Source organism: Myxocyprinus asiaticus, chromosome 7, assembly GCF_019703515.2.
Source record: "Myxocyprinus asiaticus isolate MX2 ecotype Aquarium Trade chromosome 7, UBuf_Myxa_2, whole genome shotgun sequence".
Taxonomy (NCBI): domain Eukaryota; kingdom Metazoa; phylum Chordata; class Actinopteri; order Cypriniformes; family Catostomidae; genus Myxocyprinus; species Myxocyprinus asiaticus.
In genome coordinates, this window is record NC_059350.1 from 6,649,395 (window position 1) to 6,676,914 (window position 27,520).

General features: G+C 38.2%; 1 protein-coding gene across 5 annotated transcripts in view; it reads right to left on the bottom strand.

Moving 5' to 3' along the window:
- lef1 (lymphoid enhancer-binding factor 1) overlaps positions 1 to 27,520 on the bottom strand; it is a 63,421-nt gene that overhangs the window by 1,312 nt on the left and 34,589 nt on the right. Inside the window, exons 4-11 of one of the 5 annotated variants that reach the window (XM_051703279.1) lie at positions 19,957 to 20,089; positions 17,233 to 17,323; positions 16,007 to 16,126; positions 14,612 to 14,725; positions 14,343 to 14,505; positions 13,651 to 13,758; positions 11,523 to 11,571; positions 10,719 to 10,759 (exon numbers count right to left, since the gene is read on the bottom strand). In XM_051703279.1, coding sequence (XP_051559239.1) covers positions 10,725 to 10,759; positions 11,523 to 11,571; positions 13,651 to 13,758; positions 14,343 to 14,505; positions 14,612 to 14,725; positions 16,007 to 16,126; positions 17,233 to 17,323; positions 19,957 to 20,089 — 813 coding nt within the window. In that variant the 3' untranslated portion in view covers positions 10,719 to 10,724. Of the gene's footprint in view, positions 1 to 10,718; positions 10,760 to 11,522; positions 11,572 to 13,650; positions 13,759 to 14,342; positions 14,506 to 14,611; positions 14,726 to 16,006; positions 16,127 to 17,232; positions 17,327 to 19,956; positions 20,090 to 27,520 lie in introns of all 5 variants that reach the window. The other 4 variants (XM_051703278.1, XM_051703281.1, XM_051703280.1 and 1 more) reach the window with 4 other exon arrangements.

Here is a 27,520-nt window from a genome sequence, read left to right on the forward strand (position 1 = left end):
TTAAGTTGACATGTTATGCAATAATCCATCTAAAACCATTTTAAACAACATTTAGCATTAAAAAAAATGTATTAAAAATGGTGGAAATCTTTAAATTTTGACCAGTCACAACACCAACAGAATACATATACATTTTAACTTCAAATCTTGACTTCATCTATAAAAAAAAAAAACCCACTAGATGCAAACTATCTATCTATGGTTAGAGACATGTTCCAGGGCTCCACTGTTGAATAAAGATGTTAACCAAATGCGAAAATAACAAATACTGATAACACAAAAAGATTTTTTTTTTTTCTCAAATTGTAATATGGCTTTTTACAAAACTTCAACTCTCTACATTGTGATCTTTGCTTTGTACATTAGCTGTTTAGAGCAAAAAAAGAAGAAGAAAAAAAAGAGATTGCAAGCATTCAAAAATCTGGCTTTAAAAGACTCCAAGCTCACTATTTTGAAGGAAATATTCTCGCTTCCAACTTTAATCAAGAACCCCAAAGTTCCTATCAAAAAATGTTTGTCCAATCTGATTCACTTTCAAAATGTGAAATATTTAATGCTACAGACTCTATTTTGGTCGACAAGCTGTATGGGGGCCATTTCAGAGAAGGGCATCAAATGGAATTCCTGATCAAAGTGAAAAGTAGGAATACAGGAGCAAACCTCTGATAGATACAGTGAGAGAGAAAAGGAGAGATGGATAAAATACTAAAAAACTAGTAGTGGGCTACTCCCTAAAGCTAAGGTCTAATTCAACCTTTTCTGCTAGTTGAGCTCCCCAACTCCACCCTGGACCACTTTCACACATAAATACACTCATACACACACACACACACACACACACACACACACACACCACTCCACCCGTGTGGACGGCTTAACCACATGTGAATGAAAGGCAACTACTTTTCAAGGTAGAGCTGACCGAATGACAGGAGAGAAAGAGAGTCACAAGATAAAGTGAGAGCGGCAAGGCAGCAGAGGTGGCAGCCAGAGGGCCCCAACGCTTTTTATTCACCCCCATGCCCACTCTTTTCATCATTATGATCTCAAAGCTTTCCTGTGCCCTGCGCTCCCTTCCTGGAGAGCGGTTTTCCTTCCCTGCTATAGATGCAAAAAGCTGGCATGCTTTCCTGCCTTTCCTCGACAGGGAGGGGGGGCACAGGGGTGTTTGTAGAGGTTAGGTTGGGCCGTTGGACCACGCTTTACAGTCCACTTCCATACAAACGCAGGGATTCAAGAGCGACTTCCCATTTGCACTGTGGAATGCCGAGGCTCAACCCGCAGGAAATGAAGCACTCCTCTGTATTTGAGGGCCAGCCACTTTCAGTCCTTCTCGTGGGCTCGCTCGTGCAGTTACAAGGCTGCCTTTGAAGTGTAGAAGGTTAAGATAACAGGCATGGCCCTGTGTCTCTCAATTGGCCCGTTCACCTCCTGGGGCAAATCAAAAAGGCTGAAGCTTGAACCAACAACACTTCCTTCTTTCCGTTTAACCTTCCCTTTACCCCAAACCAGTGTAGGCGACTCAAACTGCTCAGAGAGTATGAAAATATATTATTCTGAAAATACATTCACCAAAGGGAGTTAGAGTTGGGAATGGACCCTTTTTGCATTTTCGAGTTTGAAACGCAGAAGTAAACTATAGCAGTGTAAACTTCAATTGCAGTAAATAGGTGGCCACAGAAAATATTATTTTGTTCTGAATTTTTACTATTATATTTCTAGGACTTTCCAAAAGAGGAAAAAAATACAGACAGATTAATTACAGCAGTCAGAATGGCAGTTCAGCAGCTGTATTTTCAACCCTGTCACAGCAGTTTACTAGACATTTTTTTGCCAATTTAATGCCAGGGTAATATAATACTAAGAATAATTCAATTTAAAATATACAATAGTTTGCTAGATTCACACTGCTTTGAAAAGGGTCCATTCTTAGGCCGTGTCCACACTAATGTGTTTCAAATTAAAAAAAACAATTTTCGCTACGTTTACGCCTCTCATCCTCTCATCCACTGAAAACATAGTGTTTTGAACACACTCTCCATTACTGCATACTTTGGGAAACAATGATGTTAGGAAACTGAAAACAATGTTTTCAAATGAAAACTGATTAGTATGGATGTGGCTTTATTTAAAACCAGTGCAAAAAATAACAAATAAAATTTATATATATATATACATATATATATATATATATATATATATATATATATATATATATATATATATATATATATATACTGAAACCGAATGATTTACAGGACATTCGGTTCCATTAACGATTCTGCATTCTGAAAACTGTATTCTCTGACAGTGTTTCCTGTTAGCGATGACCAAATTGTAAACAAATCAGTGTTTTGAATTGAATCTTTTCAATGAATGAAGCGAGATCAACTGTACACACCCAAACTTTAATTAGGTTAAATTTACGGTAAAATACAGGCAGCAGAGATTGCCAGAAATTTACCGTAAAAAATATGGTGACCACGTTTCAGGATGGACTGCCATTTATATTATGAAATTATAAGCACTTAATACTGTAACTATTCCCATAAAATATAATGAAATGTGATGGGACACGCAGCGACTTCTGGGGAACGCCCAATTATTGTTTTATACCAAAAATTTACTGTAAAAATTACATGTATTCTCTTGTTAAACATGATATACATTTTACTGTTAATTTTATGGTAAAAATCATACTTTTTCTATATATATATATATATATATATATATATTACAACATATTACCATTAGGGATGTCATAAAATATCGATATATCAATTACTGATAGGCATGTTATTTTATCGTTATATTTTTGAGGCACCAATATATTAAAATTAGCCGACATTTAATTTAGAAGCCTAATTTGTGTGCTTTCCAATACACTCAGTTGGCCTCAGTTTAACTGTCTGGGGTAATAGCGTTTGAGACCACAAGAGGGCGATATACATTTACCATTCACACACGCACGCGTGCACGCACAGACACACATGCACACACACACATGACGAGCTGAAGCAGCAGTGGAGATGGTAGTCCAAGTTACTAAAGTTTTTGTACTTCATAAATAAACAATGTGAGTTTGCAGGTTAGTAAAACTACGCGATTTGTCCCGTATTTAAGCTGGTCAGATGGCATCACGGTGAAATCGTTCCTGATCGCAAATATAAGATTGATACAAGTTGGAAAATGTGCCTATGGTACGTAAAGGACCGTCCGAAAAGTCCACAAATGGTGCTAAAACTGTGGATTTTTTTCTATATAAATGTTCAATAAGATCAAACAATGTATGAATACAGTCAGTGAGTTATAAAGACAAGTAGAAAAAAAAATACATATAAACCAACCAAAATGTATACATAAGATAAAGGAGACAAATAATTGAAAAGATAAAAATAAATATATTTTTAACAAATAAAAGATGCATTTTTTTATATATATATATATATAATTCAGGGGTCAGGAAAGTTCTAATTTCAGCATATAAGAAAGGGTATACAATTTTTATTAATAATGCATATTAACTCTAAACTATGCGAGTTGCTCTCTGTGGCACTTCAGAATGTTGACTCTGATCGTTGGCGTTTTGTTCATACCATCGTAGAAAATAACTAATTGTTTCTAATTTGAGAACACACCACGTCGTCCGCCAGACGCTTCCACTGTGCGACCCCATTTGATTTACACTGCCGCTCACACTTAACCAAAGTTGTGTAGAGAAATATGTTTGAAAAGACAGACTATTGTGCAACAAGCAGCCCAATTTATATCGAAAAATATGTTAAAATCCAGATATACGTACAGTATATCAATAATCATTGGGAAAATCTTCCGATTATCGATGCGTGAAAAAGGCATCAATCCCAAGCCTTATTACCATAAAAGTATGTTTTGTCCTATTATATATATATATATATATATATATATATATATATATATATATATATACACACATACACACACAAACACACACACACACTACCCATTAACCAATTAACTTTTTTATGGCAGCATATTTCATTGCTTACCATTAAAATGACAGAATTTTTACTTATGAGCTGGCTGTATTTTAGTTCATCTGTCCAACGACTTGCAAATCAGTCTCAAACTCCTCAATCTAATGACTCACTTGCTCAATGAATCAGTCAGGACTGTTATCAAATTAAAATCTGACTCATTTACTGAACCGCAGCTCATTACTTTTGGTCAAATCTAACTCAAAAATAAAATAGAACTGTTATTGTGTTAAATCAGTGTAATTACTGACTGTTTGACTGTATGAGTTCACATGAGTAAATGGTGAGAAAATATTTTAAATTGTTTAGAACTGTATTGTTTTGCTTAGTATAAAAGTACGCAAAGAATTGTTAATGGAATCGCTAAGGAAACAGAATTATTATGTGGAATCAGGATCATTTAAGAAACTCCACACTTGACCACATCCTGTGGCCTTTTAAGACTGACATGCCAAATAGCGATTGTGTTTTGGAAAAAGACATTGTTGATGTTTCATCCCAAAAATAATGGGGTACCTGAAAAGCTCGGTTCCTGTGTAAAAAGCAACTGTTACTATGGACACTTAGCTGTACATGAAAGCAACTGGAAACAGAGGGAACAGTTCAAAGCTTCCATAACATTACGATGAATGGCGACGAATGAGAGTTTGGATGAAGAGCCCAAATCTGGGTTGCGTTAAGTCTAGTCAGCTAAAAAGGTCCACTTTCACTCCACACTGACTTTGGACCAGTGACCTTGCGTTGTAGCACTTGGCTTCAAGTCTGGTTTGGCAACATCCTTCAAGGCAGCGAGTCTATAAAAATTCAACAGGCACTATAACCGACGATCTGTCAGGAGGAAGACGGGCTTAAAAAACGGGAGTAATAAAAACAGCACCTGGAAGAAAATTAAACAAACCGCTTTGTTCTGTCAGCAGTTTCTCTGGCCCTGAGACAGTAACTTTAAAGAGGGAAAAACTCCTACACAATTACGTCTTTATAACTGTATGAAAACCAAACATGGCTGAGGAAAAAGAGGGGAGGGGGGCTTTCTCCTGCGATTTCCCTTCCACTTTCTAAAAAGGTTGAGGAAACCATAAAGTTATCCTAAAAAGTGCTCTCAAAAAAGTAGAAGAAAGCTCAAAACAACAAAAATTACCAGGAGGCAAAGGGTGGGTATTCCAGAGGAGGCAGTGAGTGGGGTCTGCCCACAACTGAGGAGTGATGGCCGGGATCCCTGGCTCAGCCTGAACCCAGGAACGACATGCTACTACAAAGCTTGAACTGCAAGCCAAGGCGGCACTATCAAAGAGAGCACAATGACTGCTCCCCTCCACCGCCTGGCTGCTTCAAAGGGCTCGCCACCGCTCACAGTCAGCAGCAGGAGGGAGGGACGGAGGAAAGGAGGAGGGAGAGGTGGGGGTTCTGCCTGCTTTCACAATGGGAGCCAGATCTACTCCCTAGGAGAGGAACTCCAGCAAAGTGCAGACGGCGGTTGGGGCATGAAAGAGCGACAGAGAGAAGGAGAGAGCTGAAAGGAAATGTAGAAGAGGCCACATAGCTTTACTGATTTGTATGCTGCTTATCATGCTAAGTTACAACCTACATTTGGCCACATGTGACTCAACACCATCCGAACTAAAAAAAACTGGTAGGGGGTGATTGTCACTATTTCAAGTCATGTAAGCAGTTAGAGAGCCTTTCAACAGAATTCCAAAGCATTTATACAAGCCCAGTTCAAATGTTTGTTCATCGCACCTATACCAACCAAACTGGACTTTAACTGGCCTTTTTATAGCACTGTGGAGTCTCTTGGCAAAAATATAAGGTCAATGGAAACCTTTTAGTTTTATCTGTCCTCTGAAAAATTAAGCGGTTTATCAAAAATTACTAATACTAAAACTTCTCTTTTAGGGCACAGTGTTTCTCCCAAGGAGCTCTAAAATACCTGGAGAGAGCTATCCATTAGCATTCCCATTCATTCCAATGGCATTCACTCGTCTAGCGCAGGGTTCGCCAGAAGTGCGCAATCTGGAGGCTTCCATCTTTGCTCATGGGCGCTCAGTTCTGGGAACACTCGTCAATGGCAATAGATAGGAAAAAAATAAGTCCATTTAATGCTTTTAACAGCCCTTCAAATAATCAGTCTGAATAATCTGAAATAGAAAGTACTATCGAAATAATTGGGATTTTTTTTTTTTTTTTTTGCCAGAAACCATGGCTACTTTTGAATGGCTTTTTGTTTTCATAGGATCCTGACACCCTGGTTTTTCCACAGCCATACAAAAGGTCCAAATCTTTCCAATTCAAAGTAGAACAACCACTTCTGGTAAGAAACAACCTAAAGGTGGCATCCCACTATTCGATTTTAAGCTGTAAACTCATTTACAGTCATTCAAGAATCACAGGTAGTTGGAGAAAGTGGGCATTAACATTTTTCTCAGCAACAGAAGGCTGCATATTGTGAATGCTGATTGTTATCCATAGTGATTGTTTTACCAAGAGTGTTTTGGTGGTTTTGGGGGGAACATTTAAATGGGTACTTAAATAAAGTGGATGTAGAACAGTCTGTTTATTAGGTTGCCTTGACAAAGCTAAAATACTGTTGTTCTACAGACAGTTTTTTTTTTTTTTTTTTATCTAAACAAAGAACAACATTTCTGACACGTCCTAGAGCTTTCAAGCTACATCTTCCAAACTCGCCACAGACCTTCAGACTGTTCTGACTTGGGTTGATATGTCTTTTCTAACTGATCATACTAAAGGTTTTCCTTTAGTGGATGATCCAAAATCATCCACTAAATCCAAAAACAAATCCCTTAGAATTAGACATTAACAATGTTCAAACGGGCCAAATTCAAATGTAAATGCACCCACACAAGTCCTTTAACCCTTTAAGCTCTGAAGGTGGTTTTAAAGATGTCCTGTTTCAGTGGCATGCCCAAAATTAAAGGCTTGTAACTCTAAAATAAAAAATTTTAAAAAGTTGTCCTTAAAATTATACCAAAAAATGTACCCTCTAATGAAATAGATTATGATAAATTATGAGACTCCCAGCCAAAATTAGAGTGAATGATCCTCTCTGCCCATATTTATATGTTCCACCTCTGGTTGCAGCGATCTGAATCCTAAAACGATTGGTTTAGCGTTCTGTACCGCTGGACAACATACTACATTATTTCCGATAAAGTCATCTGATCCAGGAAAGCTAATGTGTTTTTAGCCAGATAGCACATTATGTGCTGTGTGCACATTGTGCTTCTTGTGGATTATCTAATGATCTATGCATCCGATTACATTGTGTGTGGGCTAGTTTTAATTGGAATTACCTCCTCTAAGTAATGGTATGTGACATTTTATGTTCTGTTTATTTTTAGGGAAGTTATAAGTGTAAACGTGGCTTATAAGCAACACCTGTTCACATCTAACATGCATGTCAAATACATGTACTTCGCTATTACACATTATATTTTTGTCTGTGAGTAAAACAAATGAAGTTCTAAATGTAAGTTCGTAAGTTCATCTAGGCCTGCCAATCATATCCCAAGGATATATAAGCAGCTGCTTCACTTGCTCCTGCGAAGGTTCTTCTTGCATCCCTCCACCTCGCCATCTCCACCTTTATATTTCATAAACACATATACCAATTATTTCAAATTGTCTTTCTATTTCCCACTACAGTCTGACAGTTCAGGGGGGGATCTCAGAGCTCAAGTCCAGTCCAGCACTTGAGCCCCTCAGCTTTGGACAGCACGCCACATGTTTAACTTACACTCCAGGACTATACGTGCAGGCGAACTCGTGAAATAAGATGTTTGCATTCTACTCTTTGAGAGCTTTCCAATGACATGTAACATGGCTATTTGATTAGTTTGATATTTTTACTGATTACAGTAATGTGCACAGTTCAATTATTAATAAATTATCAAAACGGAACACTTCTGATTTGTCTACAAATTTCAAAGCACTACTCCAAATTAAAATAATTTTTACATTTGTAACCAATAATAACTGCAATGGAGAAAGAAGATAATTGTTTTCACAGTGTTGAGGCAGAATGGACATCAAGAACAGAGAAAAGGCACTCTCATCAGCACACAAGGGACTTTTGGTTTTGCCCTATCCCTCTCTCTCACTTTCTCATCAAAGGCTGACATCTGACTTCTGGCCTCACACATCACAGACATGGAGCCGGGTAAAGACAGCCTGACTCGGGCACAGCTGTCCAACAGCACTTGCTTTCACATCACAGAGCAAACCGTGAACTCCAGAGCAGCCCATACCTCAACCCGTTTCCCACACTGCCCCACTATTGTCAACCTCTGGAACACTGAAAGCTTTCAAACCTTCAGTCGACCCCTCCCATTTATATGGTAAACCTTGTACAACGGCCTGCCAACAACTTCAAACCTCGGCGAAGAATAGCATCACTGTAAAAATCAAAAGTGAAACGTTGCATATGCCATTTGAACATTCAGCGTAACACAGAATCAACATCCAGGTGGCAAAGAAAAAACAGAAAAAAAAAACATGTTAAAAAAATGTCAGACTGTGATGACTCACAACCTTGGCTTCTCTGAGTTACTAAGACTATATCTTCAGAGCCAGCTCCATAAAAAGACCACCATTGTTACACGGCTTTCCACACTGCCTGCGAAAAAATGTGGCAAAAAAGTAACAGCCTGGAGGGCATGTATGGCCCAGCTCAGATAACAATCTCAAAGCCTGAAAATCACAAGGGTTCGTCAGACAAAAGCTCTCACAGCTAAACCTGAGAAAAAGACAGATAAGGACAAGGAGAGGATGTTAGATGTTAAAGCATAGAAGTCATGTGAAATGCATAGGGAGGTCGGGAGGGAGGGGTTAAGGATAAAAAGACAATTCTCCTATCCAATGTAAATTTTTATTTCAAGTTACAGCAAAGGACCATATATAATATGGAAAAAGATGTATGGAAAAAAATACCAAATTTTTTCCTGGGGAAAAGCATCCAATGAAATAAAGATTTTGAGGTTTGAATAGATTTGCCCTGAAAGTACCTTGTAAAAACCTGTTTTTGCCCATAGAAATCTAAATTTTTTCCATTCCAAAACCAATACAATGTCTTCAAAAGTCATACGTATAATGTTCATAACACAACAGTTGATCCTGCTTTGGCTTCATTTGGGACTATTGATGTAAGCGGAGCAAATATAGACAAAATAACTGGTCATATAGTGTCTAAAATCTAAGTTACTTTAGCAGCAGAACTGCTGTATAAATGCAATATTACACGTGAAATCGTGTTGTTGTAATGAAATCTCTCTTGTGAAATCACTTAAATCACAACCATTTTTATGTTCGATTATTTTTTTCTAGAAATGCAAAAAAGTGCACATTATGCATTCTTGAATGTGGAAAAAAATAGAAATAGAATTTTGTGGCATCTACGCTAAGCTCACCACTATTAATTTCTTAAGATCTGCATAAACTGAAGCGCAGCAGCAATATTCTCAGTATTATGTATATTAGCTTAAGGCTGCCACAATGAATCAGCCAGGGTGTACATCCCCAGTTTGTTCGGCATTACAAATTTTGGATGTACAATAGAGAGTCTTTTAGATGTGGTTTCAAAGCTATGGCAGCCTACAAACAAAAAACTAAAAACGAAGAGTGCTAACAGTCTAATTTGTGTTGTGAGCCACAGGGCGGTGTATTGATCAACTGTAAAACCTTTGTCTGGTTGGTTTCACCGCATCCCACGACCAGATTTGTCACATCTGCGCAGCTTTCATGGCAAAAAGAGGTGGATTAACAGGATGTGGGGTGACTTAATAAGAGTAATAAGAAAAGGAGTTCTCCTGCATGTTCGCTACTGTCCTTGATTGCATTTATTATTTCTGCAAACTGTAACAAATAGAAAAAACTCTCAATTAGGTAACAGGGAGAGTTCACCCAAAAATGAAAACTGAGTCCTTGTTTTTTCACCCATTTACAAATTTTTTAGGTGAACTATCCCTTTAAGAGAACTTTCACTAATCAAACCCCTTTTAGGCCACACAGTTGCTAGTTTAATCACAAAATACAAAAGCACAGTTCAGGCCAAGCATGCTGGCAAGGGCATTCTTCATTCATAGAGTTGGCTGCAAAACACACATGGGGGCCATATGGGTGAATGCTAAAGAGTTAGCTTACATCTGGGTCGACTCTTTTAATACCATCCCTAGCATCCCAGTTTTCCAAAAAAGCCATTCAAACTTGGCCATGAGCCAGGACTGTGTGTTGACATTGTGTGCCAAATATTAAGGATGGAAGTAATGAATGGGGAAAGAAACCTGATCGTGTAGACTTGATGTTCCGAGCCGACTTTGTCGGGATTATTCTGTTCTGTGATCCGTCAAACAAACAGTATGCTTGCAAACTGCTCTTGCTTAAAGCATTAGTTTCATGAAAATACTAGAACATCATCCAATGCCACAAGCCACACATCAGATGCCATGCTGTTCTTAAACAGAAGAGTTTGGGGAAAATGGCTTGTCACAAGCAGTTTTGAAGAGGAAACCCCATACATTAACACACAAACTGTAAACGTAAACTTTTAAAATGCAAGTGAATGGTTGATTGGTGAACTCAAGGTGGGCCTTTAGGATTAGTCTAATGTTTTTTGCGATTGCCAAGAAACACATTAGAAAATAGGCCTTTTTACGACATTATGAAGACCAGAGATATGAAAGAGGCTCTTACCATTGTTCAGATGTACGCTGTTTTCATTCTCTGGCCTGTACCTGCAGGAAATCGTAGCTTTTTAATTTTCAGTATGTGCCTCCAAGTAACACATATGTTCATCTCTGGTCTTTAATGTCATTGTTTAAATGGCAAGTCTATTGAACATGTGAGCATAATCAATTTACTAACACACTCTAAATTGTTATTCTCCAGGCTTAGAGCCACATATACATTGAATTGTTAAATGTTGGGTAATAAATAGACACAAATTGCTAATTAATTTTAAAGAGGGCAAAGAGTGTTTCTGTGAAAGGGTTAGACAATCAGGGTCAGGAAATAGAAGAACTTTAAGTTACACAATCTTCAAATAAGAACAGGCTAATCCTAAAGACTGAATTGTGAGAAGAACAAGATGGAATGATGGAGGGGTGGGGTGTACTGTTCGTAATGTGGTGAAATTTACAGAGCAAAAAAGCTAAACAGAATCATAAATCTACCTACTCTGGATTTTCAGAGGAAAGACAAGGCCTTAAATTCTGTACGTGTATTAAGCAAGTTTTGCAAGCTTTAAGTGTTTATAATTGTCCTTAATAGTGTCCTTTTTTATTGAGTGTAAATATATTGTATTTTAGCTGTCTGTGTGCAAGTGTTTGTATGCGCAAGTGAGTGTGTAGAGCTTGTGATACCCCATTATTAACCCATAACCCCAATGTTCACAAATTAGGTGATATAAACCTGACTTAGTCCACTCAATAATGAAAGAGGACAAAATACAGCAGGTAAGAGGAAAACAGGGAGGGAGAGAGGGCTTCTGGGTCTTACCTGGGGCAGGTTCCTGGATCTTTTCCCTCTTCCGCTTCTTCTTCTTTCCCTACAAAATATCCAAGGGAATATTTAAAGGGCCGCCCCAGCATTCACAACCACAAGAGTACTCTTAAATTTCTGACATTTGACAGGTGAATACATAAAATACTCCTAAGTAATCTGAACTGTAGTATGGTCCACCAATAAAAACAAAAACAAAAAGCAAACCAAAACAAAGCAAAACCAGAGCAAAAAAGCAAACCAAACCAAACAAAAGCATAGTAAACCACACCAAAACAAACAAACAAAACAAAACAAAACAAACTAAGCCAAACACAAAAAACAACAACAAAAAACAAACAAAAACCACAAAAATCTAAACAAAAAACAAAAAACAAAAAAACAGAACAAACAATACAACAAAACAAAACAAAAAACAAAAAAAACAAAAAACATAACTCCCCAAAAAAGAAACAGAAACAAAAACAAAACACAAAGCAAAAACCCAAAACCCAAAAAACAAAACTAAAAACAAAAAAGCAAACAAAACAAAAGCAGACCAAACCAAACAAGCAAAGCAAAAAAATACAAAAAACAAATGATAGTTTGGCCTAACCGCAAATCAGAAAATAAAACAAAACACTATGGAACCAGATGCAATATCCTTTCCTACTTCTTCCCAAGGAAAGCACCGCCTCATCACCAATCAGAAAGTTAAACGGGAATAAAACATCTGCCCCTGCTCCAATTGTCACGACAAACACTCCACTAGAGTGAGAAGTCTGGACTGCTTTAGGATTTGTAGCTTACCCAAAATCCCCTGGCAGGATGACTATAGGTATAGATAGCGCTGCACTGTCATTTTGCAGTCCAATATGAGCCACGCTTTGGTTGCCTGCTGTAAAGTCTGATAATCCACTTATTCAGTCGCTAATCTGTGTATTCTAGCCCTGGCTGACAGAACCAAGAAGCCCAGAGCAGTGCTAACGTCTATGACAGAGCAGGGATACGCTCTGAATTCTTAGCACTATTAAATACAAGTGTGTTCCCACTACTAATATATGTATGGTGTAGATGAAAGTTCATCAGTCTTTGAAGTGTTTCTCTTTAGACCTGTTGCCATTCCGTTTAGTGATTAGTGAGGAAGCCAGGTTTTAGTTTCAGCATCACATCTTGGCACTTTAAATTCACTGAGATTTATGCCGTTTAAAGCCTAGGCGTCCAAACTTGTCATCACAACATACATTTTTAATGTGAAATCCACAAGCTAACTGTTCTGATATCTGCCATATTTATACACTAAATATATATTATATAGTACTAAAAGAATAATTATATAAACTGAATAATATTGAGTAAATGGTTAGCATCAAGCCTGGTCTGGAAAATTAGTAATGTTTCCTACAGAGGTATAAAATGAGCCAGTTGTTTTGGCTCCACAATACAAACAGAGGCCTCCACAACAGAAGCTAGGCAAATAAACGAAACGAAAGCAAACAAAAGGGGAATTTGGGAGCTACATTCTGAACAAGGTCATGTTAACCCTCTCATATGAGCGTAGTATCAAAGTCCAAATTATCTGTCGAAAAAATATGTAGAACTAGAAACAACAAACACCATTAATGAAAAAAGCAGAATTAATTGCTTTGTAAATTGTTCGTAAAACCATTCTTACATAAATTGTCACATTGTGAATACATTTTGTTGTATAAATCATTAGCGAAACCATTTTTACAAAATAAAGAAAACAAGGAAGACTTTTCTATTGTTTGTCTGCCGAACAATTCATTCAGGTACCAAAACATCCCTTTCAAATAATAGCGCAAATTTGTCATTAGACTCCGTGTGTATCATTTTAGAAAATCAGTGGGAGTTTTATATATTTTTTTACTTTTGCATTTGTCGCATTGGACTTGTCGTGGAAAGGCATTTATACTTTTCAAGTAGAAGAGCCTACTTCACCTCACTGTACATCATAATGTTACTTAAGATAACCATTTGGATAGATAATCAATATAGACTACATAGTAATGTATATATGCATATATTTTTTTTACTATTTAAGAGGGTGACACTGCAAACATGCAATCAACCTAAAGTCACAACATAAGGCACAACTCTTGTCTCAGTTAGTGTGGATACTTACATAATTGTCTCTGGCAGACCATCCTGGGTAGAGCTGCATGTGGAGCTGCCGTTCCTTGCGGGCTAATTCGTAATACTTAGCTTGCTCTTCTCGAGATAAAGCATGCCACTGTTCGGTGCAGAGAGAGAAAAAGGGGAAAGAAAAAAGTAGTCAATTATTGACATGCACTTTCAAGTTCCTTCCAAAGAGCACGTGCTGGCATTTTGCTTAAAGTCCTTGTTAACTCCTAAATGTTGTGTGTGTGTGTGTGTATGCCTGGGGATGGAAATTAACATGATGAAGAGATTACCATATGCAGCGATGAGGGAAGGCATAAAAAACACGGAACTTTGATTTCATATCAAAACACTGGTTCCAATTTTGCGGCACTTTACTTCAAACTATGTCAGAGTGCAATTACCCCACACTGCCGTGAAACTGTTCTTTGCTGTGGCTAGCTGCTTCAAACCGCCGAGGCTTTGGTTAAAGCATTAAACATGTTTAACGGCTACTCTTTTTCCAATTCCAAAATGAAAGTGTTCAGTTAAACCTGCTACCTGCCTGAAAGGTCTGGATTTTGTGTTGTCAGCGCATGTGCTCACGTGTTTGTTAAATTGAGTTAGACAGAAGTGCTAACTATGATAGACCCCCATTTTGAAGGAAGTCCCATGTTGCAAGAGGCCCCAAGGCTTGACAGCAAATCAGATACCTACCCTCCGGCCCAGGATCTGATTGATCGCGGCGCTCTCCTTCAGCGTGCATTCAGCCACTACATTGGCACGCATCTCTTTCATATAAAGCATGAAAGCGTTAAGAGGTTTCTTGATGTGAGGTCTTTTGGGTTCCTGCTCCTTTCTTTGCTCATGATGAGGTTTCCTGGAGAAATGGCAGAAAAAAAAGAAAGAAAAAGAGGTAAAAAAAAAAGGAATATTTAAGGAATAGTTAAAAAAAAAAAAAAAAAGTTTGGTCTTCATTTACTCACCCTAATGTTGTTCCAAACCCATATGATTTACTCTCTTCTATGGAACAGGAAATGTGGATTTTCGAAGAACACTCTGGCCACTCTTTTTCCATATAATAACAGTGGGGGCTGGGTCTGTTAAGCTCCAAAATGAAAAAAACAAAAACAACAAAACAAAAAAGCACCATTAAAGTGGTCCATAGGACTTGTGAGTTATATTCCAAATTCAATATTTATACCAATATTTCAAATTGTAGTTGTTTTTCACTGATGATCTTCTTCCACAAAGCTAGAACGGAAAAATCGTATGGACAACAAAAATGGCACCAATGACGCCAAGCAGCATTGGTTTTTGCGCATCTAATGGTGCCATATATGGTTCCAAAATCAAACAAATTTCAATAAATAACAAAAGACTAGTGCACAAATCATATAAACCAATTTTACGGTGAATGTTTGTCATTTTAGAGATTGACAGACCCAGTTCCATTTCCCTTTCAAATGAATATACTGTCTATCCTTCAAAAATTCACATTTTGTATTCCACGAAAGAAGGAAAATCATATGGGTTTGGAACAACTTGGGTAAATGATGACAGATCATTTTATAGATCCTTTAAGGAAATACAGGGGAACAACTTTCAGAATTTGGTGTGTAGAAGGCTGCCACAGCAACGCCATGGAGTGCGAAAGTGGCGAACATCTGATTCCATCCACCAATCAAAGCAGCATGAGAGAATAATATGGGAGCCAGTGCGCTTTTAATTATGTCCAGTTTGGAGCGTTCATGCAAAGAAATGACTTCACCATTAATGGCAACCAAACCTCGTTCGCTCCCACTATTTCACTCCCCTCTGTGACCTGGACCTGATATGTATCATGCCAACCGCAGCAAACACCCCCTAATCAGTTCAAGGGAGCTCCATCTGGTTTATCTCTACCCATCACAACTAATAAAGGTTAAATTCCAACAAATATTTGTGTCAGGTTGGGTCTTGCTATGCCTTGTTTGACAGCAGAGTCTGGGAACACAAAATACAGATGTCAGAAATGTGTTTTGTTGCATGCAATGCAGCATTTTTAGGGAGTCTACACACTAGGGAAAGCTCCGACGGAGCGTTTGATGGACAAGAACGCGTAAGCTCCTATTTAATGAGGAGTAGAAAGAGTCGTGTAAATTTAAAATCAAGCGGGAATACACCTAGTTGGATTTCAGAATGCACCACATGACCAGCCCATTTAAAATTCTCATTTTGCAATGAATGCCTAAAATGTTTTGGTCACGTGACAGAACATCATATTCGCAAACCCTTACATTTTCCTCTATGCCATTCTGACCCACCATCCTCATTCAGATCAATGCATTTGCAATTCATAAATCATGGAAAGCTCACAGCTGATTGGAGGAGACACTCACATGTGCATCAGGTCTGTCTCGTGTTGCGGCTCGTGCTTCACCTGCGGGTTGACGATGGCGGGATGAGGGATTCCCGTTGCATGGGGTCCAGGAGGGCCTGGTACCATGTGATGGGAGAACCTGAAACATGAAAAATAATGGGTGCATGTTAATGCGAGTGCATGCTTCATGCACCAACCACATAAATAGCTCATCTCAACCATTTGAAGATGATTCATGCCCTCAAAAAAATCACAATGATCAATTGACGTCCCATAAAACAGCTTATGTCATCTTGGCAACGAAGTAGTTCAATTTAATATAACTTTATACAAAAAAGGTTAGTAAGTGATTGTATCACACTAAATTCAAGTTTACATGCATATTGTTTACTTTTTGTGGCTATACTTTTCAAACAGTGAGTATTTAAATGTTTATGGATTATCCCCATTCACTGTAACCCAGAGATTTGCTTTTGTTTTGTTTTTTTAAAGAAGGGACACGTCTAAATAAATTTTTGTGATAATCAACATTATGCCACAAATTCTGTCGATTGAGCTTAACTTTTATTGAACCCGGAATATTCATTTAAAAAGAACTGTACATCTAGCCTTGTTTTCCTTCACATCTAATTAAAAATGCAGTTTGTACTAACTGTCTATTTAGCCAAAATAGCTTTTGAGTATCCCTACTTGAGGGCCGTTCAGAGAAAGCAGAAGTCATTTTTAATCAATCAGAGTTGGCAAAATGGCAACTGCCAACTGAAGTGTAGACAGCGAAGCTCATGTCATGATCCACTCCCTGATAAAAGGTCAACTCGGCAACCTCCGACAATTTAAGTGCTAAACCAGTGTAAACGCTACCTTATATAAAAATGGCTCTAATTCAGAACCACAAAGTCACAAAGGAAGCACCTTTTGGATGTCTAAACCAGAGTTTCCCAATAATGGTAATGGGAGTATCCCAAACAAAACCACATTTTGGATGTCTTCCTTATCCGTCATATACAATTAAGGTCACAGAGACTCTACTAACCAGCCAGTGTGTTGAATAAGACATGTTCAATAAGGGAAACATCCAAAATGTCCAGTGTTGTGGTTATTCCAGAACCAGGATTGGGAAATACTGGTCAAAACTATTCGGTTCAAGGTTGGCAACAATGAACATGAATGAAAGATGGCACAATGTTTTATTTTGGGTGAACTATCCCTTTAATATCACCATTCACTCATTTGTGGGGTACTCACCATCCCAAAGGAGGGGTCATCTGTCCAACTCCTCCAGGGGAGAGGGAGTAGAAATTGGGAATGTCAGGTCCAGGATGATGCCTGGGCATACCTGCTTCAGGATTCAAGAAGAAGAGAAAACGAGATTGTCATGTGTTTGTGTGAGATAGACACATATGGAGAACAGCAGTGCATCATCACTGGGTTCATAAGCGGATCATGGGATAATTAGGAACCCTTTTGCGCGGGTCTAATAAGCCCTGTTGGTATGATTCCTGCTGCTTGTGGATGTCAGTTGGCCTGAAGTACTAAGCTTCTCAACTACACCGCTAAAAACATACGAATGTAAGTGCCCACATGCACGCACCAAGGTCAAGATTGAGTTTGTGTATTAAAACTTAAATCAAAGAGGAAAAAATGAACAAATGCCCTGGGGGCTGAATTAAACATTCAAAGGACTATCCTTTGACGACAACAAAGCCCTGGGGATATACATCTGCACACACACAGCTAGTGCATAAAGTTTCAAAACAACCCTACATCTCAAATTTATACAAATTGATACTTATCACACAGAGCTCAGAAAGCGTTACTCTCCGCAGAGTTGTGGCGATCGATTCAGACAGTCAATGCAAAGTTGAAATACCGGTCTGTATATACACTGATGAGCCCAAACATTATGACCACCTGCCTAATATGCTTTTGGTCCTCCGCGTGCCGAAAAAACAGCACCGACTCGCCGAGGCATGGACTCCAAAACATAAGCAGCAGATCCTTCAAGTCCTGTAAGTTGTGAGGTGGAGCCGCCGTGGATCGGACTTGTTGGCTGTAGTAAAGTCACCTCCACTTAAATCTTCACGCTCTTAAAGGCACCTCTGCTTAAAAGGGCACCTTTAGATTTGTGAATGAAAGGGGCCCCCGTTCAGTGCACATCAGTGTCTTGAACTCTTCATCATGTTCCTCAAACCATTCCCAAACAATGTGTGCAGTGTGGCAGTGCGCATTATCCTGCTGAAAGAAGCCACTTCCATCAGGGAATACCACTGACATGAAGGGGTGTACCTGGTCTACAACAACGTTTAGGTAGGTGGCACATGTCAAATTGACATCCACATATATGGCCAGACCCAGGGTTTCCCAGCAGAACATTGCCAAGAGCATCACACTCCCTGCACCAGCCTGTCATCTTCCCACAGTGCACTTCCCCAGGTAAACGGCGCACACATACACAGCCGTCCACGTGATTTAAAAGAAAACGGGACTCATCGGACCAGGTGACCTTCTTCCACTGCTCTAAGATCCAGTTCTGATGCTTGCGTGCCCATTGTAGGTGCTTTTGATGGTGGACAGGGGTCATCATAAGCACTCTGACCGGTCTGCGGCTACGCAGCCCCATACGCACACATTACTCCTGTAACCATCATGAACATTTTCTGTGACTTGTGCCATAGTAGACCTTCTGTCAGTTCGGACCAGACGGGATAGCCTTCGTTGCCCTTGTGCATCGATGAGCCTTGGGCAACAAACACCCTGTCACCAGTTTGTGATTTGTCCCTACTCTGACCACTGTCGTTAGGTACTCACCACTTGCTGACCGGGAGCACCCCACAAGCCTTGCCGTTTCAGAGATGGTCTGACCCAGTCGTCTGGCCATAACAATTTGGCCCTTGTCAAATTTGCTCAAGTCTTTACTCCTGCCCATTTCTCCTGCATTCAACATGTTGACTACGAGAACTAATTGTTTGTTTACTATCTAATCTACCCAGACCTTGACATGTGGCCTTGTTAGGAGATGATCAAACATTATTCGCTCATCAGTGTATAGGCTTTTCACCACCACAGACATGTTGGTCAATCAATACGCATTTTCAATTACCTTTTTGTCTGATGAATTTAGTGAGTGTATGTTTGTGTTTAAAACCAATGGATGGTGGCAGAGTTTTGGATTATGGGCCAATCCACTTGTTGTATGCGGCCTTGTTCAGGCTGTTTATAGCTCTCCAGATCATCTCAAACCATCAAATCTTGTCTGCCCTCTCTCTCAGTTTCTATCTCTCTCTCTCTCTCTCTCTCTGGTTGCCACAGAGGTGAGCAATAGCCAGAAAGAGCACATATGGAGTTTGGGTTGCATGCAACAGCGCCTGCCAAATATCTTTCCTTTGCCTACCGGGAAATGCCCCATTAACCTATAACCCTGTCCCCTTTACAGAGTTAGGAGATGCGAGACTCAAGAGTGAACTTTTAGCTATGCTTTAGCTACTAAAGATTAAGAGTATAGGGAATGTCACTATGGATCACAGATTATGGAAAAGAGTGCGGTCTTGAAAACAGTCTTGAATATTTCAGCACAACATGAAATCAAAACTGAACCCATTTACTTTCTTAAACATGGTCTTGTTGGGCATGATTCACCAATGCAAGTTATACTAAATAAATAAACATGTGCTTTTTATAATCTTTCATTAAAATGTAAAATCTTTCTTCACCCCTGAAATTACCTTTCTTTTCTGCAGATGTCAAATGTCCAATTAAATCCTGATGGACAAAGTCAAGACCTACCCAACATTATTTCACCGTTCACATCACGGAAGTTAAAGGCAATTTTTATGCTTTTTCATGTTGTTTTTATGGCATTGACATAGATTCTCTATTGTGAAAAGCAGAAGTTGTCGATGCTTTTAAATAATTTTTATTGCTCAAGAGAATCAGTGGACTATTTGTGTGGTGTGGTTTGCATGTAAATACCTTGTTTGGGGTTGATATCCTGGGGATGGTGTCCCGAGTGTGGGCCCGGGGCAAAGTGCTCATCGCTGTATGTGATTAGAGGTGTGAGTGGGTGAACCGCATGAGACGGCTGGACCACTGGAACTTTATTTGACTGTAATACACAGAGAAACAAACTATTATTAGACTACAACACAACAAACATGACCATTTAAAACATTCAGGGCAAAAACAAATACATTTCGACCGTGACTGGAGGCGGTGTATTTAAGGCTTGTAAGACTTAAATAAATGTACTTTTTGACTTGTTGTTCATATGACAACGTGTAGTTAAAGATATTCATTTGGAACCGAGTTTTGTTGTAATCAGTACTTCAATTCTAAATAAGAACTGTTAAAATATTTTAACAAAAACTATTGTTTTTGTTTAGTAAATGTTAGGGCTAATTATATCTTTTGACTTATAAGGAATATTCCGGGTTCAATAAAAGTTAAGCTCAATCGACAGCATTTGTGGTATAATGCTGATTACCACAAAAATAAATTTTGACCTTTCGGTCCTTTTCTTTTTAAAAAAAACAACAACAAAAAAGCAGAAATCAAGGTTATAGTGAGGCACTTACAATGGAAGTGAATGTGACCAATATTTGGAGAGTTTAATAAGGCAGAAATAATTTTATAATGGTACTTACCTCAATTCTTCTGTTAAAACTCATGTAAGTTGTTAAATAGTCATTTTGACAGTCGTTTAAAGATTTTAGGGTTTGCTGTAAGTTGTCAAATTTGATTTAACACAGAAAACATTAATAAACGATTTTATCACAATAAAATCATGTTAACATGCATATTGTTTACGTCTTGTGGCTATAATTTTGAAACAGTGAGTATTTTAACATTTAAAGATTAGCCCCATTCACTTCCATTGTAAGTGCCTCACTGTAACCCAATTTTCAAAATTCATTTTTGTGGTATTATGCCAATATTATGCCAAAAATGCTGTCGATTAAGCTTGACCTGTATTGAACCTGGAGTATTTCTTTAAAGTAACCAAAGAATCATTTATGGAATCATTAAGGAACCATACCAGTAATTGTTAAAATAAATAAATAAATAGTTCACCCAACCTGCATGTTCATGCAAGAACTTGTGCTGTTTATCACTACAGAAAAAACAACTGAAGTTATCGTGTGAACACACATGCCACTGTGAACGAGCTTCTCTCATAGCACTTATGAACGTGCATCAAGCATTTTCACATTTCACAAAATGACATACAATTCGAGTTGTTTCTCATCAAAACCTATCATATGTCTTTAGAAGACTTGGAATATTGCACACAAGCTTTTAAGTCTTGGATATACTTTCGCTTTTCTGTGTTCAGTATCAGATCGCGGCCGGTCGACCGTGTTGCCTTTCAAAGTATACTCTTTTGATCATTAGCGAATACAAACACGTTTTGGGTCCTTTAAGCTTTAAAGCGAGTCCCTAGTAGCTAAGACATTATTTTGAAAAGATAAACCAAAATATTCATTAAAATTTGCGTTCCAAAGACTAAAGTCATACAGGTTTGGAACAACATGAGGGTGAGTAAATGGCAACAGAATTTAGATTTTTGAGTAAGCTACACCTTTAAGTGGAATTCGAATCGGAACTTGATTCCCATCCGTATCAATTCCATGCCATATACATTTATTTACAGATCTACAAAAATTCACCACAGATGGAGTGTGGATTGTCTACTGCAGTATTTTGGGGCATAGAGAGTGGGGGGTTGGGGGAGAAAGAGCGTGGGTGAGAGGAGGGGAGAATGAGAAACAGGACGGGTGGGAGGGAGCGCCACGGGCCAGAGGCAGACCAGAGGTCTCACGGCTGAAGATCAAAGGGAATTATTAGCCAATGAATAAGGGAGTTCATTACAGAGCCCTGGCTGTCTGCGGTGGAACTAAGCAGGGTTAATTACGTCAGCAGCGCGCACACATACACACACACACACACACACACACATGGAGTGAGCTGACTCACAAAGCAATGTTCTTGACAGGAACCAGCACACCAATACACATCAATATTTTGTAAGAACACTTGGGATGGGAATTGTATGCAATTTAACGATTCTGGGTTCAATTTAGATTCAACTTATTGATTACATTAACAATTCTTTTGAGGAACAAACCCCCCCCCCCCCCCCCAATAATTGGTCCAAACTATATACAAAAAAAAAAAAAAAAAAAAAAACACTAAAAATGTTTACGAATTTTTAATTGTAGTAAATAGTAAAAAAAAGTGTAAAGTACCAGTCTACATGGAATGTATCAGTATACATAATGCAGTAAAAGTTGGAAAGTAATGACTTGCAGTTGAGTGAAGAAACACGATGCATTTAGTGAGTGAAGCCAAGCACACACTACACGACTTGCAGTCAGCACCCTGCGACTCAAAGTCTTTTGTTTTTTTAAGCTGTGCTAGTGTGCACACTACACGACTGATTGCAGACTGTGTATATCAACTACACAACCATACATCCCTGACTGAGGCCCTGTGTACATCTGGTGTTAAAATGCATTTTGGGTGGTTTGATCACAAGTGTACAAGTGAGACACATCACCCTTACACCTGGTCACCTCTTGATTACTTGTGCTCGGATTTTGAGGGGAGAGTCTCTGATTTCATGACAACATACATCAGTCATTACGTCTGTGTTTTAATGAAGTGCAAAAAAGTAAAAGAAAAAGTACCAAAAAACAGGAAACAGTTTCTCTGAACAGCGCACAGTTTCTCTTAACTATGCTTGCATTTAATATCAGCGCAAACATGACGTTTAGAGCAGAATTCTGAGTTATTTTAGTGCAGTACCTGTATTAACTAAGCTTCTAAAACTAAAAGAAGAAAATGAAAGTGCTAAAAATCAGCACACAGTTTCTCTTAATTGTACTTGCATTTAAAATAAGTGTAAACATTGTTTAGACCAGAATTATCTAGTTATTTAAGTGGAATACATGTATTAACTGAGCTTCTAATGTGCATGCTTCTCATATCTGTCCCTGCATGTTAATATCAGAAATGCTGAAAAATGTTGAGAAGTATTTGTGCATGTACTTTTATTTCCCTTTAAACCGCACATAACCGACAATGTTTAAATTAGTTTAAACTTGTTTTATTAGGCAGCACTCCACTGTCTCAAGCGTTTTCGACCAGCTCTGAATGTGTTTGAAGTGGACAAATCTCAAAACGGTTTGAACCCCGTTACAGCTGTCTTTAGCGTCGTCCTGTTTCAAACGGATCGCCCAAAAAGCATCGTAAAATCACGGTAACTAAATTCATTCACAAACTCGTGAACAGTTTATTCGTGATAACATGTCAACAAACATGAAAGACCAGCTGCACTGATTTGCACAGAAAGGAAAAAAAGAAAACCGTTTTATTTTATTTTATAATTATTTTTTGTCTCCTGTTTCCCAATACCTTGCTGTCCTCTTGCACTCTCTATATTTCATTGGCTGTTACTTATTCTGGTCTCTCGCTCATCTGGACAGTGCGCACACAAGCAGGATTGAAATCTGTCATAGCGTCTGCAACTTGTTGGGGGGAGTCACAGAAGTGCACACACTACACGATTATTGGTTGTGCGATCTGAGATTTCTTGTCACAGACCAACTGCGACTAAAAACATTAAAGGAGATGGGCTTAAATTGTATATTGACCGCTAGGCTCGAGTCATTTTAAACCAATTAGACATGGCTCATAAAGAGTCAAGTTGTTCTCGAACTGGACTATACAGGTCAATTTGTATTTTAGTTGTTGCTTGCAACCAGAGAGGACAACGAATGTCACCACTGTAACGATTACAAGCGGGAAACTTGAGACGAGTCGAAATTATTTTTTGTGGTAATCAACATTATGCCACAAATGCTGTTGACTGATCTTGACTTGTTTTGAACCTGGAATATTCCTTTAAAGAATCATGGCAAAAACATTTTGCTATTGATCATAAGTTGTAATTGTGAATGTTGACTGTACAGTTTAGTTTGTAAGCAATTTGTGAACTATTGATGAAGAATAGCGCATATTTAGCTGGCTCGAGGTGTCAATCTTACATGACAAAACTAAGTTTCCCATAATTTCCTGTGGCAGCACAAATGACAAAAACCATAGTTATACAACAATAATGCAACTAAATCACATAATCTTCATTTTTTTCCACAAGTGCTAACAAAACCACCCCATCTTTATCGAGAAGTGAAAAAGAAATTTGAAATCATCCAACATGTAAATTTTTTCCGAACACATAAGTAGGAATTTCTCAGGAGGACTTGAAGGCAGCAAATGATCTAATCACATTCCTACTAAAAAAAATAAAAAATAAAAATAAAAATAAAAAATCTAATTTCTATGCATTTCCACAAATAATTCCAAACGTTATGAGCTATATATGTTCAAAAGGGAATCCAACTACAGCATGAAATTGTATGTCCTCTGCAATACACTTCCAAAAAGGAAGGATCAGTTATTGACAGAAGACTCCTTATGCCCCCTCCCTAAATAGAGCACAGCTCTATTGAATCTTACCCAGAGGCAAGACAGGTACAAAATGGCCCAACCATCCCACAGGCATGAATGAGTGGTTTGTCCTAGTTTGGGAGCAAAGGTTGCTGTTTCCAATCAGCTAATTGTCCAGAGAGGCAGGTGTAGGGTACCATTTCTCGGCAGCCATACCGCTGTAAATCAATGGGGTGGGAAGTGTGTGTCTACGTGCGTGTGCCGTTATTTTGGAGTCTCTCAGACACAGGAGAGTTGTGTACCAGACAATCAGAAGCTGTTAGGGAAGACAACAACATGAATGGCATTCTGTGGAAAGACCTAAGCTATGTCACCTTCCACAACACTAGGAGTTCCAAACAAGTCAGAAATTCCCAAGCTGTCATTTTCCAAGGCAAGTTTGGGAGTCTTGAGAATGGCAGTGACAGATCACGAGGGTTGATTGTTTTAAGTAACTGATGAAACACAACTGTGCATTACTGTATCACTCAACTCTTTTGATACAGATCCATTCAGTGTATAAAAAATGGATGTTGCATAATTCCTACAACTCTCTATGAATAAACAAAGTCTAGGGAGAGACAAAAACTTTTCACTGTATATTCTATACACAATATCCACTGAGTTTTGGTGTGCTGTTGGCCCAGTTTTCAAATTATATATATATATATATATATATATATATATATATATATATATATATATATATATATATAAATCACTTACTTGATGTACATTATAGATATTTTAGCCAATACAATGGCTGACATATAAAACAGGGTTCCCACACATTTTGACAAATTAATTTCCACGAATTTTCCTGTCGTTCAAGAATGCTGGTTAAGGATTTTTTTTTAATTACTTTTACATTTGAGATTACAGTCACAAATGGCCATTTGTAGCCAACCGGCAATCCAAGAAAAATATTTTCCATGCCTTAGGACTTTATTAAATTCATGATTTTTCTAGGCCTGCAAATCACAATTTAAAAATTCCTTATAATATATAAATGTATACATTTATTTATTTCTTTATAAAAGGAAATCAAATAATTTCCATTGAAATCGGGCATCAAAGCATTTTCATGTACAGCAGAAAAAAATGTTAATTGTTTACTACTTTTAAAACCTATAGAAAAACTTTAAACTTGGAAAAGGAGATTAAACATTAACTGTTAATACTGATAGTTTGTATGTAGTCTAAAGAATGTTGACTATAGTAATTTCCATAATTTCTTCAGGCCTGAAAATTAAAATGTTTAAACCTCGATATTTCCAGGTTTTTCATGACTGTCAGAACTGTACAAGTTTTGGCCATTTTTAAAGAAAAGAAATACTGTTCACCATAAGTGAAGTCACATGCTTAAAGTGAAATCGGCCATTAAAAAATTGTAATGTACAGTAGAAATATATTGTTCTTTTGAAACCTATCATAGAAAAAAGAAAAAAAGATTACCTGCCAATATCAATCATCTTTCAACATCAGCCAAATCAGAATTATACAATAAAAAAATTATTTAAAAATACAAATTATGACTAATAACAATGTTCACAGATTATATCATGCATCCAAAAAGCAAAATTACAGAACAAGATGGGGCACTGAATCAACACTGAATGCCTCTTAAAAGCTCATTCCAATATGAGAGTTTTCAATACAGGTCAGATCAGACTCATGGTCAAAGGTGACCACTAATCTTGACAAGTAGTTTTAAACGGGTCTTATCCTACCTTAAGAAAACATTATCCCTGACTTGTCCTCATTACTAATATGTGACTCGGGGGCAGTAGCCACTGACTGCATGATAGCATCCCCCCCTCTTCATTTTACGCCTCTCAGCTCTTATTGGCTTTTCCTCCGGGGGAGAGATAAGAGGCAGGCATATTTTTTATTTAAGCCCCTAGTCTGTCTCCGAGTAAAAGGAGGCATGGAGGAGATGAAAAATGGAGGAAAAAAGGAAGAATCTAAAAACAGTTTGAGTCCCAGCAATGATACTCGTATCATACAAAGATACCAGCATATATACTTGATAAAATTTCACCTCCAGAACGTAAATACGAGGTACTCGACTAACGACACCCATGAAAAGTGGGAGTTTGCACTTATTCGATCAGGGTCTCTTTTATGTTCACTCAGTCGCAGCTGTCAAAGCCAATTTCTCTCAACTTCTTAATAAACTGCCATCTCTGAGTGGCGTGTAAAGCTAAAAATCCAGCAGGGAACCTTGAGACTGCTGTGCCAGTTCACAGGAGCCTGAGGCACAACCTCAAAAAACATTTACTTTTAAGAAAAAAAAATAAAAAAAATAAAATACAACTTCAATTGTATAGTGTCCTTACCAAACAGAATTGCCAAAAAATACTGGTTCCCTGAACACTCCCCTCATCTTCCATTGGTCGGAAGACAATCAGATAATCCTGCCCCAAACTCCATTGCCATTGGATGAGCCAATGTTGCTGTGTTGGGCTGGTTGGGACATTCAAACATGTTTTGATATCGTGACAGAGCTACAGTGTTTACACTGTTTAGGGGAATAAACTTACAAATGGCTTACTTATAGCTGCCTTCGCATATTAAGCTAAGATACAAGAAAGTATTTTAACATCAAAAAAAGTTACACGCTTCAGCTTTAAAATAGTCATTATAAACAGTCATCTTTCCAAAAATGTGGTTGCCTTTAATAAAAGGGAGGGTTTGGCTCTTTTTGGCTTTCCGTGGTCTTAAATAAAAGTCACGCATGGTCACCGCCACTCAAGGCCATTCAGATCTTTCCAGGTGGTTTCGCAGGCCGCGCCACCCATTTTTCCCTACCTAGCTCAATGCCGTACTAAACAAAAAACACTTCACCCCGCCTAAACAGGAAGTGGCCACACACACCGACCGACCACAGTAACCGGGTCAAATGGTGCCATGGCATTTTTTTAGGTCTTGGCAGCAGGATATAGCACCCTCCAGCCACCTCCCCCCATTCTTTTCTTTTTTATTATGAAGAAAAATAATAGGCTTAGGTCTTTCTATTCATATTTGCAAAGAGGCGGTGCCGATTGAA